This window comes from Dipodomys merriami, unplaced genomic scaffold (genome assembly GCF_024711535.1).
Source record: "Dipodomys merriami isolate MVZ:Mamm:240054 unplaced genomic scaffold, mDipMer1.0.p SCAF_10, whole genome shotgun sequence".
NCBI lineage: Eukaryota > Metazoa > Chordata > Mammalia > Rodentia > Heteromyidae > Dipodomys > Dipodomys merriami.
In genome coordinates this window covers 14,029,258-14,041,908 of record NW_027202271.1, presented here as the reverse complement: position 1 = coordinate 14,041,908, position 12,651 = coordinate 14,029,258, and the positions used below count along the sequence as shown (strand labels likewise).

General features: G+C 42.4%; 1 protein-coding gene across 1 annotated transcript in view; it reads left to right on the top strand.

Moving 5' to 3' along the window:
* The window catches only part of Cers5 (ceramide synthase 5), a 35,319-nt gene that overhangs the window by 7,216 nt on the left and 15,452 nt on the right, over positions 1-12,651 (top strand). The window contains 3 exon segments of the mRNA XM_070040917.1: positions 8,276-8,381; positions 11,100-11,230; positions 12,332-12,389. Coding sequence (XP_069897018.1) covers positions 8,276-8,381; positions 11,100-11,230; positions 12,332-12,389 — 295 coding nt within the window.

The window sequence follows — 12,651 nt, the reverse complement described above, 5'->3', positions numbered from 1 at the left end:
ATAAACAGAAAAATCCAGAAGTGGCACTGTGGCTCAAGTACTAGAGTGCTAGCCTTAAGCAAAAGAAGCTCAGGGACAATGCCCAGGCCCTGAGTTCAAGCCCTGGGACTGGCAAAAAACTTAGGATGCTAAGATCTGAGGATCATGGTTCAAAGCCAGAGCAGACAGTAAAGTCCCTGAGACTCTTATCTCCAGTTAACCACCAGAAAACAGGAAGTGGTGACCTAGCTCAAAGTTGAGCAATAGCTTTGAGTGAAAAAGCTCAGGGACAATGCCCAGGCCCTGAGTTCAAGCCCCACAACCAACCAAAAAAAAAAAAAATTAAGAAAACAGGCATTTGTTTCATAATAAACCTATCACCTCAAAATTTAATGAAAACAACTTTGTAGGAAAAAAGGAACTTAGTTTAGCTCACAAAGTGGTCACATGAGTCCCTTTTCTTAAGACAACCATATGCAACCCTCTGTAACAAGAAATGCTTTGAACTCAGAACCTCATGCTTGCTAGGCAAGCACTCTACAACTTGAGCCATATCTCCAGTGCTGTGCTGTAACTGAATGAGACCACCTACAGTGAGTATATAGAATAAGAAAAGAACATATACGGAACCTTGAGGAAATACAATGATTTAGAAAAAGATAGGAAAAAAATAAACCCCATAGGGGTTTTGATAATATCAGTAGTTAGCATTTAATGTGTTTACTTTGTCCTGGTACCATTGTATGGGTGAAACTTTGAATCTTCATAGTAACTTTTAAGCTTAATTGTATCTTTACCTTCATTTTACAGACATGAAAAGTGAAAGATGGGTTGAGATGCATCTTGCTTCTTCTTACAATGTATTTTATGTCATATCAATTAAATCTCCTTTTTCACCTGGCATAGTAAGTAGTTCACACTTGTAATCCTAGCTACTCTAGAGACAGTTCCAGGATGATCAAGGTTTGAGGCCTGCCTAGGCAAAAAAGTTCACAAGACAACATCTCCTCTAATAAAATGCTGGGCACAGTGGTTTAAGTCAGTCATCTCAGATATATGGGAAGCATAAATAGGAGGATCCTGGTCCAAGCAATAAAAGTCAGTCCCAATTCAGAAATTTTTTCTTTTTTCTTTTAGGCCAAAAGGGCTAGGAGTGTGGCTCAAGTGGTAGAGCACCTATATAGCAAACAGGAGATTGAGTTCAAACACCTGTAGTACTACCAAAACAAATCCATCTTTGACCTCCACCATTTCTTGTCTTTTTATTGGGAGCACTGAGGTGAATGACAGACCTAAACTGAGACCAGCAATTTTATCCTGAAGCCTAAAAACGCCAGTTACAACCCCAGGCCTATGGACCACACTGAGAGCCAAGATAAATGTCTGGGTATAATAGTTCACTTGTGTTACTTGTCATGTTACACCAGTTAAGAAAGTTGATCTAGGCTTTCAAACTTACTATGTGCATAGTTCATATTCATGAATGGCAATGGGAACACTGCGCCATTTAGTCAGTGTTTGCTGTGCCACCTTTCCCCCATGCCCACTTCTCCTTATTTACTTGTTATTGTGTGCCAGTAGTGGTGGTAACATTGCCATCTCTGCCCCACTTGTAACCATTCCCCTCATGTTAAATAAAGTGCCACTGGAAATAGGGAGTAAATTCTGATTTCAAGGAAAAAAAAGTTCTGATTTCAAATCTCACTTGTTCACTAGTGTTTACTTCATTATATAACTAAATCTGTATATTTATTTTATTGTGTTTTTAAAGCAATTGTAAGACGTCCACAAGGTCACTAGTTGGTAATATCTGTTTAACTCCCAGTCCTGAGCTTTAATCACTTTGACTTACCTCTGGTTGAGGAATGAACTTGGGTAAGAGGCTTAGAGAAGGAACTGGAAAGCCATCACTGTTTCTAGCGCTTCATAGAATTATATTCATGGGAGGAAACAGGTGATACAATGTTGTGATTTTTTTAATCTTTGATAAGACACTAACTCAACAACAAAATACTGCCTTACTCTTCAAAGTGCCGACTAATCTTGATCCAGATTGAGCTCCAATAAAGCAATAAAATGGGTTTTTCTAGGCTTGTCACTTGATGACTACTCTGTCAACGGACAGTTATGGAGCATAGAACTATGGTAAGTGCAAAAGCAGTTTATTAGCTGTGTTTACAAGGAGTTGAAAAGTAAGTTGAAGGTTAAAATACTATTGGTACACAAAAGAAATATTATTGGTACATCAAGTAATAGCCCAGAGAGTGAAAACTATGTAGAACCATTAGCCTATTTTTGTTTTCTTTTGCTGGTCTTGGTGTCTGGGTGTTGCCCCTGAGCCTCTTTGTGCTCAAGGCTAGCACCGGAGCTATCGCATTAATTCTGTCTTTTTCTGAGTTTAATGGAGATAAGAGTTAATGGATTTATCTTCCTGGGCTAGTTTTGAACCTCAGATCTCAGCCTCCCGAGTAGCAAGGATTACAGGCAGAAGCCTTGGTCACCTGGCTTAGTAGCATTAGCCTTTGAATGGAAAGTTTTTGTCAGCTTTGTAAAATGTCAGTTACAGATAGAGCTAATTTTGTGTTACAGATTTTTTATCTCAGGCTCTGGAACTTTGGTGATAAGAAAAAAAGGCATTCTTAGAGAAAGATAATTAATGGGAGCTTATTATCTCCCTTAGAGATAATATATTTTTATTCAAATGCATTCCTGGAAAACAGATCAGTGCCATTCCATTTTAACACTTCCCAGTTGTATTTTCAAGAATGCTAAGAGGGTTAAAAGTGGGTTTTGGTTTTAACATTACATCCATAATTTTCCATTTATTCAGTTGTTTTTACATACACTAAAAGTTACTATATAAAGTTTTCCTAAAGCTGATTCATAGAAGTCCTTGATTATATATGGACATGTCATAGTAAAATCTCTTTGTACAGCTAATTAAAAACAAAACAAAGCGTGGAGCCCGGCACCACTGGCTACTATAGGAAGTGAAAAATAGGATTATGGTGGTCCAGGGTTGTTACCAGGAAGAAAATGAGACCCTGTCTCTAATCAGTCCTGGCCAGGCACTGGTGGCTCATACCTATAAACCTAGCTACTCAGGAAGCTAAGATCTAAGGATCAAGGTTCATAGCCAGACAGGGTCAGAAAGTCTGTGAGACTCCTTGTTGAGGGGAGCCGCCTATCTTCAATTAACAACCAAAGAGCTCTTTCACAGAGCTAAGGAACCACCTGGGTGTCAGTGGCTCATGTCTGTGATCTAGCTACTTAAGATGCCAAAAAAAGCCATCCTGGACCAGAAAATCTGTGAGATTCTATATCCCCAATTAATCACAGAAAAATCAGGAAATAGAGCTGTGACTCAAGTGGTAGAGTGCTAGCCTTGAGCAAAAGCAGCTCAGGGACCATAGGGTAGGAGTCAGTTCTTCAAGGGACAGCACCCTGGCCTGGAGTTTAAGCCCCAGGACTTGCAAAAAACAAAAAATGACAAAAAAGCAAAACAAACAAACAAACAAAAACTTGAGTACTAGCCAGATGCCAATGGTTCACACCTGTAATCCTGCCTGCTTAGGAAGCTGAGATCTGAGGATCAAGGTTTGAAGCCAGCCTGGATAAAGCTAGTCAAAGCATCAGTCTTGAGCGGAGCAAGCTAAGGGACAGCACCCAGGCCTGCATATCCAGAGTATCATCACAAAAGAAAGAAAGAAAGAAAAAAAAGCCGGCCACCCGTGACTCATGCCTGTAAACCTAGCTACTCAGGAGGCTGAGAGCTGAGGACCTGGGCAGAAAAAGTCTGTGAAACTCTTATCTCCAATAAACTTTTAAAAAAAGGGGAGGAGGGGCTAGGAAGGTGGCTCAGTGGTAGAGTGCTTGCCTTGCACGCATGAGGCCCTGGGTTCGATTCCTCAGCACCACATAAGCAGAAAAAACTGGAAGGGGTGCTGTGGCTCAAGTGGTAGAGCACTAGCCTTGAGCTGAAGAGCTGAGGGACAGTGCCCAGGCCCAGAGTTCAGGCACCATGATTGGCAAAAAAAAAAAAAAAAAAAAAGCAGAAGTCGTAGGGCACCAGCTTGAGAAAAAGATGCTCAAGGACAGTGCCCAGGCCCTGAGTTCAAGCTCCAGGACCAGCAAAAAAAGAAAGATAACCAGTACTAAAAAGAGCTGGACTCATTGTTTAGCAGTAGAGTACCTGCCTAGCAAGAATGAAGAAGGTCCTGTGTTCAAACCCCAATACGACTAAATAAGTAAAAAGAAAAGAATATTTGGGCTGGGAAGGTGGCTCAGTGGTAGAGCGCTTGCCTTGCATGCATGAGGCCCTGGGTTCGATTCCTCAGCATCACGTAAGCAAAAAGAAAAGAACCGGAAGTGGCGCTGTAGCTCAAGTGGTAGAGTGCTAGCCTTGAGCTGAAGAGCTGAGGGACAGCACCCAGGCCCGGTGTTCAGGCCCCACGACCGGACCCCCCCCAAAAAAAAAAAGAAAAGAAAAGAATATTTTAGCGTTCGCTCTCGCTCTCTCTCTCTCTCCTTTGGCTGGTCGTGGGGCTTAAACTCAGCCTAAGTGATATCCCTGAGCCTCCTTGTGCTCTACCACTTTGAGCTACAGCACCATTTCCAGTTTTTTTTTCTGAGTAGTTTATTGTAAATAAGAGTCTGACAGACTTTCCTTCCCTTGGCTGGATTCGAACTGCCATCCTCAGATGTCAGCCTCCTGAGATTACAGGTGTGAGCCACCAACACCTTGTGGCTTTTTAGTCTGTCTGTCTTTCTGTTTCTCTCCCTCTCTCTTTTAATCAAAAGGACTTGATACCAGATTTTCCCTTTCTTGCATGCTGGGCAGAGTGAACCAAGGTGTTTACATTGTAGGGTTTTATGTTTTAAGAAAATGTAATTTGCAAGACTGCTAGTTAACATTTGCAAGTTGTAATGAATGAATCTGAGCAGGTGTTTCTTGTTTATTTCTATTTTGTCTTTTAACCCATGGAGAAGGAAGCAGTTTTCAAAATCTAGGATTTTCTCTATTTCAGGTCTAAAGAATGTACGTTACTATAAGTACATTCATCTCCTAGAATAGTGAATATTTGCATTATAAAAAATGTTTCTAGATGCTCTTATGTACATCAAGGTACATAGAAACCCCAGGCCTGGTGGTACACACCTATAATCCAAGCACTCCTTAGGAAGACTATCCCTGTTCTTTTTCTTTTTCTTTTTGGTCGTTAGTGGGGCTTGAACTCTGGGCCAGGGTGCTGTCCCTTAGCTCTTCAGCATTTTACCATTTGAGCCACAGCACCACTTCTGGTTAAGAGTCTCATGGACTTTCCTGCCCGGGCTGGCTTTGAACCATGATTCTCAGATCTCAGCCTCCTGAGAAGCTAGGATTACAGGCATGAGCTACCCGGTTTTTTGTTTGTTAAAATGAAAACAAAAACAAATAAAAAGCTGGTGGCTCAGGGTTATAATCCTACTAAGGAGTCTGGAGTCTGAGAATTATACTTGGGAGCCAGCTGAGGCAGACAAAACCTGTAGAGTTTCTGTGTGTTGAGAGAAGGGGTGGTTATGTGTGCCTAGTGCATAGGTGCTGTCCCTGAGCTCTTTTGCTCACGGCTAGGGCTCTGCCACTTTGAGATACATCTCCACTTCTGGTTTTTGAATGGGTGGGTTAATTGGAGATAAAAGTCTCAAAGGAACTTTTCTGCTATAGCTGGCTTCAAACTGCAATCCTCAGATCTCAGCTCCTGAGTAGTTAAGATGGGTGCAAGCTTTGGCCCTTTGCCTGAGATTCTTTTTTTCAAGGTTAGCGCTCTACCATTTGGGCCACAGTGCCTCTTCTAGCTTTTTGTGAGTAGTTTTATTGACCCTCGATCTTCAGATCTCAGCCTCCTGAGTAGCTTGGATTTTAGGCATGAGCCACCAGTGCCTGAGTAACCAACAGAGATTTATCTACAATTAGCCATTAAAAAAAAAGTCACAAATTGAGGCTTCACTGAAGTGGTAAAGTGCCAACCATGAGCAGATTAGGTCAAGAGTAGAAGGTCTCTCTGAGAATTTCTCCGGTGCCAAGAGAAAAAGAAGAAAAAAAAAAGTGGGGAAAAAAATTCAAGCCAGATGCTGGTGCTCATACCTATAATCCCAGTTACTCTAGAGGCTGAGATTGGAAGCTGGTTCAAAGCCAGACCAGGCACGAAAGTCTGAGTCTTTCTTATCTACAATTAACCATGCAAAAAGCTGGCTTAAGTGATAGCTATGGCCTCCAGCCATGATCTTTCTTGAAGAACCAAAAATCAGTTGGCAGAACAGTTTTTTACTGTTGATATACTCATGTTCTGGTACATAGATGTTATTCTGTTGACAAAGCACTACACTGATACATAAGTAGAAACTTAATTTTTTTTTAAAGGAATACCTCTTTCAAGGATCCCAATTCTAAAATTTAATGGTAGCATCATAGAATTTTATATATAGAAAAGTAGTTCACATTATATAATTGAAACCCAAGGGATTAAAAGATTTAACTAAATTTATATTACTTTCAAAAACTCTAGGACTAGAATGCTAAATAGGTAATTCCCTCTTACCCTTCCTAGATTCCTGATTTTTGTTGTTGTTGTTGTTGTTGTTGTTGTTGGTTGTGGGGCCTGAACTCTGGGCCTGGGCACTGTCCCTCAGCTCTTCAGGTCAAGGCTAGCACCCTACCACTTGATCCACAGCACCACTTCTGGCTTTTTCCGCTTATGTGGTGCTAAGGAATCCAACCCAGGGCCTCATGCATACAAAGCAAGCACTCTACCACTGAGCCACCTTCCCAGCCCTAGATTCCTGATTTTTTTCTTCAGGACTCCTGAAAGTTGTGTCTGTAATATTTTGGCTAGGCAGATGGCCATGCCTAGGATAGCTATATTAAGGAAGCGCTTAGCATCAGTTCTCTTTTCCCCCTCCAATAGCTAGGGTATAGCATGCTTAACATGTTTAAGGCCCTGATTCAATTCTCATGATCATAAAAAGACCACCCAAGGTGACCATTAAGACACTCTTCCTTGGGCTGGGAAGGTGGCTCAGTGGTAGAGCGCATGCCTTGCATGCCTGAGGCCCTGGGTTCAATTCCTCAGCACCACATAAGCAAAAAGAAAAAAGCCAGAAGTGGTGCTGTGGCTCAAGTGGTAGAGCACTAACCTTGAGCTGAAGAGCTGAGGGACAGTCTCCAGGCCCAGAGTTCAGGCCCCATGACCGGACCCAAAAAAAAAAAAAAAAGACACTCTTCCTTTCTCCCCCCCATTGAACCCAGGGCTTGCCCATGGTAAGCACATACATACTCTACCATTAAGCTATACCTACTCTACTGATGACTTCAAAGCTATACCTAGCTTTTTTTTTTTTTTTTCTTTTTGTCAGTTTTGGGGCTTGAATTCAGGTCCTGGGCACTGTCCCTGATCTATGTAACATGTGCTCAGTAAGAAGACCATCTATGTTGTCTTTATCTTATAGGTATTGCTGAAAAACAAAAACAAGGACAAAACAGGCTCATAGAGATTAAATAATTTGCCCAAGTTCATATATGCAGTAAGTAGTAGAACAGTGATTTGGTCTAGGTATGTCTGACTATAAATCTCAAGATAGGGGCTGGGAAGGTGGCTCAGTGGTAGAGCGCTTGCCTTGCATGCTAGAGGCCCTGGGTTCGATTCCTCAGCACCAAATAAGCAAAAAGAAAAAAGCCGGAAGTGGTGCTGTGACTCAAGTGGTAGAGCGCTAGCCTTGAGCTGAAGAGCTGAGGGACAGCGCCCAGGCCAGAGTTCAGGCCCCATGACTGGACCCAAAAAAAAAAAAAAAAACGAACAAATAAATCTCAAGATATGCTAAAGAGAAGCCAGATTGAAATGAAAGACATTATTTAAGCAGTGTGTGTGCACGCACGTGCATACACACACACACACACACACACACACAGGCACACACACAGGCACACATGTGTGCCTGTGTGTGTGTTTGTGTGCGCGCCAGTAATGGAGCTTGAATTCCTGGCTGTAGACTGGTACTCCCTGATTTTTGCTGGCATTCTACCTCTTGAGCCACACCTCTACTTCTGGCTTTTTAAAATTAGAAATTAGAGACTCCTGAATTTGTCTACCTTGGCATGGTTGAACACTGCAATGCTCAAATCTCAGCTTCCTGAGTAGTTAGGATTATAGGCATGAGCCAAGAGCACCAGGCTTCCTTTTTAATCATTTAATCCACTAATCAAGAAAGTTCCTTAATGCTTATTGAGAAATGAATGACCTTTGGGTTTTCTTTATTACAGGTTTATTGCCAAACCTTGTGCACTCCGACTAGGCATTGAGAACAGTAGGAGGTCTGATGTCAAACCCAATGCCATCCTTGAAAAGGTGTTTCTATCTATTACTAAGGTAAGTGAACAAAGAAATTGAAAGGAAAATTAATGTGAAGTGTTGCTTTATAAAGTGGGGAAGGATAGAGGACATGTAAGAGAAGGGAAGGAGAAAATGAAAGTCATTAAATTTGTGTGTGTGTGTGTGTGCATGCACATGCACAGGTGTGCACACACGCACTCCCACTGGTCCTAGGCTTGAACTCAGTGCCTGTGCACTGTCCTGGAGCTTTAGTGCTCAAAGCTAGAGCTCTACCATTTGAGCCACAGCTCCACCTACGGCTTTTTTGTGATTAATTGTAAATAAGACTCTTATAGATAGCTAGGTGCTGGTGGCTCACGCCTGTACTTCTGGCAACTCAGGATGCTGAGATCTGAAGGTCAAATCCTTGAGACTCTTATCTCCAAATAACCACCAGAAAACTGGAAGTGACCTTGTGGGTCAAAGTGGTAGAGTGCTAGCCTTGAGCAGAAAAAGCTCAGGGACAGGGCTCAGGCCCTGAGTTCAAGTCTTATGACTTTCCCTCCATCCCCCCACCCCCCCCCCAAAAAAAATAGAATTCTTCAGATTTTCCTGCCAGAGCTGGCTTCAAACATGATCCTCAGACCTCAGCCTCTTCAGTAGCTAGGATTACATATTAGGATGGCATATTAGTAATCACTGGTCTTTCACATTCTGATGGTCTGTATACCTATAGGGAGAACTTTAGTCCCTCAAGGAAATGGCTTTGGGTCAGGATTCATGCACATTTACCCAACAAGTTGTTTACATACCTTTGAGTTTAAGTTCTAGCAGCCATCTCTACCCCTCTCACCCAAGACACCATGTCTTTTTTCTTTTTCTGTGCTCTAGTTTCTGGCATTGCCAATTGTATAATTCAATTATCAGGGCAATGGTGGCAGCCTTTGTGACTTGTGGGTTTTTGTTGCTGTTGTTGTTATTTTGTTGTTGTTTGTATGGATGTTATGTTTACAGTGATTGCAAAAGAGCCTGAGTGTTGTCTTTTAGCTTTTTCACTTTTTTGGCTTAAGGCTGGTGCTGTTCAGCTTGAGCTCACTGCTACACTTCTGACTATTTGATAATTAACTGGAGATAAAAGAGTCTTACCTCTTGCCCATGTCATTGTAACCCCTCTGTATGGTATTTTCACAATGAAAAAGAAAAAAAAAAAAAGAGTCTTACAGACTTTTCTGCCTGTTCTGCTTCCAATCATCCTCAGATCTCAGCCTCCTGAGTAGTTGGAATTACAGGCTGTGTGTGTGTGTGTGCGTGCACACGTGCTTACACGCCAGTCCTATTGCTCCAACTCAAAGCCTGGGTACTCTTCACTGTCTCTGAACTTTTGTGCTCAAGGCTCATACTCTACCACTTGGGCCAAACTCTATTTCCAGCTTTTTTGTGGTTAATTGGAGAAGAGAATTTCACAAACTTTTCTGCTTGCCTGCATTTGAACTATGATTCTCAGAATTCAGCCTCCTTGGGCTGGGAAGATGGCTCAGTGGTAGAGTGCTTGCCTTGTATGCATTAGGCCCTGGGTTCAGTTCCTCAACACCACCTAAGCAGAAAAAGCCAGAAGTGGCGCTGTGGCTCAAGTGGTAGAGTGCTCGCCTTCAGCTGAAGAGCTAAAGGACAGCGCCCAGGCCCAGAGTTCAGGCCCCACAACCAGAAAAAAAAAAAAAAATTCAGCCTCCTTAGCCAGGTGCTGGTGGCTCATGCCTGTAATCCTAGCTAATCTGGAGGCTGAGATCTGAGGCTTGAGGTTGGAACCCAGCTCTGGTAGGAAAGTCCATGAGACTCTTGTCTCCAATTAACCACCAGAAAAACAGAAGTGGCACTGCAGCTCAAAATGGTAGAGCACTATCCTTGAACAAAAGAGATCAGGGACAGCATCCAGGCCCTAAGTTCAAGCCCCACAAATCCAAAAAAAAAAAGGAAAATAAAAAAGGAAAAAGAAAGAAAGAAAAAACTCAGTCTCCTGAATAGCTCAGCTACCAGCTGTTTGTTTTTAGTATCCTTTTTTTTTTTTAAACTCAGCTTAAGCTAGAGGAAGAAGACCAAACAAGGGTATATAGAGGTGAGCAGTGAAGGTCCTTGATAAATGAGAAAGGATATTTATTATTTATTTTTGCTGAAAGTTATTTTGGCCAGGTACTGGTGGCTCATACCTGTAATCCTAGATATTCAGGAGGCTGAGATCTGAGGTTCATGATTCAAAGCCAGCCTGGGCAGGAAAATCATGAATCTTTTTTTTTTGGTTCTAGGTTCGAACCTAGGACATTGTATTTGCTGAGCAAGTGCTTTGCCACTGATCTAAATCCATGCCCCCATGAAACTTTCTTTTTTTCTTCTGTCCCTGAGCTTCTCTGTGTTCAAGGCTAGTGCTCTACCACTTGAACCACAATGCCACTTTCCCCATGATACTTTTTCTGTTGAAGTTAATTACCAAAAAGGCAGAAGTGGAGCTGTGGCTCAGATGGTAGAAAGCTAGCCTTGAGCAAAAAAAGCGCAGGAACAATGCCCAGGCCTTGAGTTCAAGTCCCAGGTCCAGCATATAGACATCTCCACCCACAAAAATATGCCTGTAAGTGATTTTGGAATGTCACCTCGAAGAGTGATTTGAGGATGGTTCAAGTGAACCACTGTGGTTTTCCTCCCTTTCCCACTCAACTAGTCAAAGGGATTTATAAAGGGTTTGAAGAGAGAAAGGTCATTCTAACTCTGGTCATATATCTACAGAATCCTGATAAGAAAAGGCTGGAGGCCCTGTCAAAGCAACTGGACTGGGATGTCCGAAAAATCCAATGCTGGTTTCGCCATCGGAGGAATCAGGACAAGCCCCCAACGCTCACTAAATTCTGCGAAAGCATGTAGGTGTTCAGAGGGAAGTAGGGAAGGAGGGAGAGGGTGAGAATACAACTACAATGAGGTTTTCTTTTTGGAAATGATTTCCACTATTAGAATAACTGTTGATGAATGTGGAAGGCTAGTAACTGTTCTAAGTAGGAAAGAAGAGAACTAGAAAACTGGTCACCTTTTGCTTCTTGGTGACATACTTACAACTATGCCAAGTGTGGTTCCATTTTGTTCTTTTCCAAATACACTGAAAGTGAATTCCCATAACTGCACTTAATGTAACTAGGTATGTATACCCCTGTACACCTTGATAGAGCTTGCTCTAAACTCACATTTTTATGTGACATACACCTTTTCTGGACAATACTTCAACCCACTAAAGTTTTTTGCTAATTACCCTGTAGAAGCTTTTTTTGGGGGTCAGTTGTGGGTCCTGAACTACCTCTGGGCCTGGGCACTGTCCCTCAGCTCTTCAGCTTAAGGCTAACTCGCTACCACTTGAGCCATAGAGCTGCTACTTGCAGCTTTTTCTGTTTATGTGGTGCTGAGGAATTGAACCCAGGGCCTCATGCATGCAAAGCAAGCACTCTACCACTGAGCCACCTTCCCAGTCCAGAAACAATATTTTATTCGTTACTGTCATGCAATAAAAACATTAAGCATTATTATGAAGGCATCTATTTTTATTTTGTCACTTATGTGGCTTTAACAATTCAGGGCCTGGGCACCGTCCCTGTGCTTTTTCACTTAAGGCTAGCTCTCCACCACTTGGAGCCACAGCAGCACTTCCATATGAAGGAATCTTTTTTGGGAGGCTGGGGTGGCAGGGGCCTTGAACTCTGGGCCTGGGCACTGTCCCTGAGATCTTCAGCTCAGGGTGAGCACTCTACCACTTGAGCCACAGCACCGCTTCCAGTTTTCCAGTTTTATTGAAGATAAGAGTCCCTTGGACTTTCCTGCCCAGGCTGGCTTTGAACTGCAATCCTCACATCTCAGTCTCCTGAGTAGCTAAGATTATAGGCATGAGCCACTGGTGCTCAGATCTCAATTTACCTAGCCTCAAAGACTTTCTTTTACATGCATATTTGTCTAACCTCTACTTTTTGCCCACCTAGGTGGAGATTCACTTTTTATTTATGTATGTTCTGCTACGGAATTATATTTCTCTGGCTGGTGAGTTTAAACTTTTTCTGGTCCTCTGATTGGGCTGTATATCTACCTATCTATCTATCTATCTTTGAAAAAGCTCTTTATAAATTGCATAAAATGGCTTTGTCATGTCAAAAAGGAGCTTTACAATGTCGGTGGGGGGGAGCGGGGGAGGGGGAGAGGATTGGGGAGGGAGGGAGGAGGCTGGGAAGGGAGGTGAAGGGTAAACAAAGGAGGAGGCTGCAATGCTTGGTAAGAAATGTATGCATTATCTTGCCCATGTAAT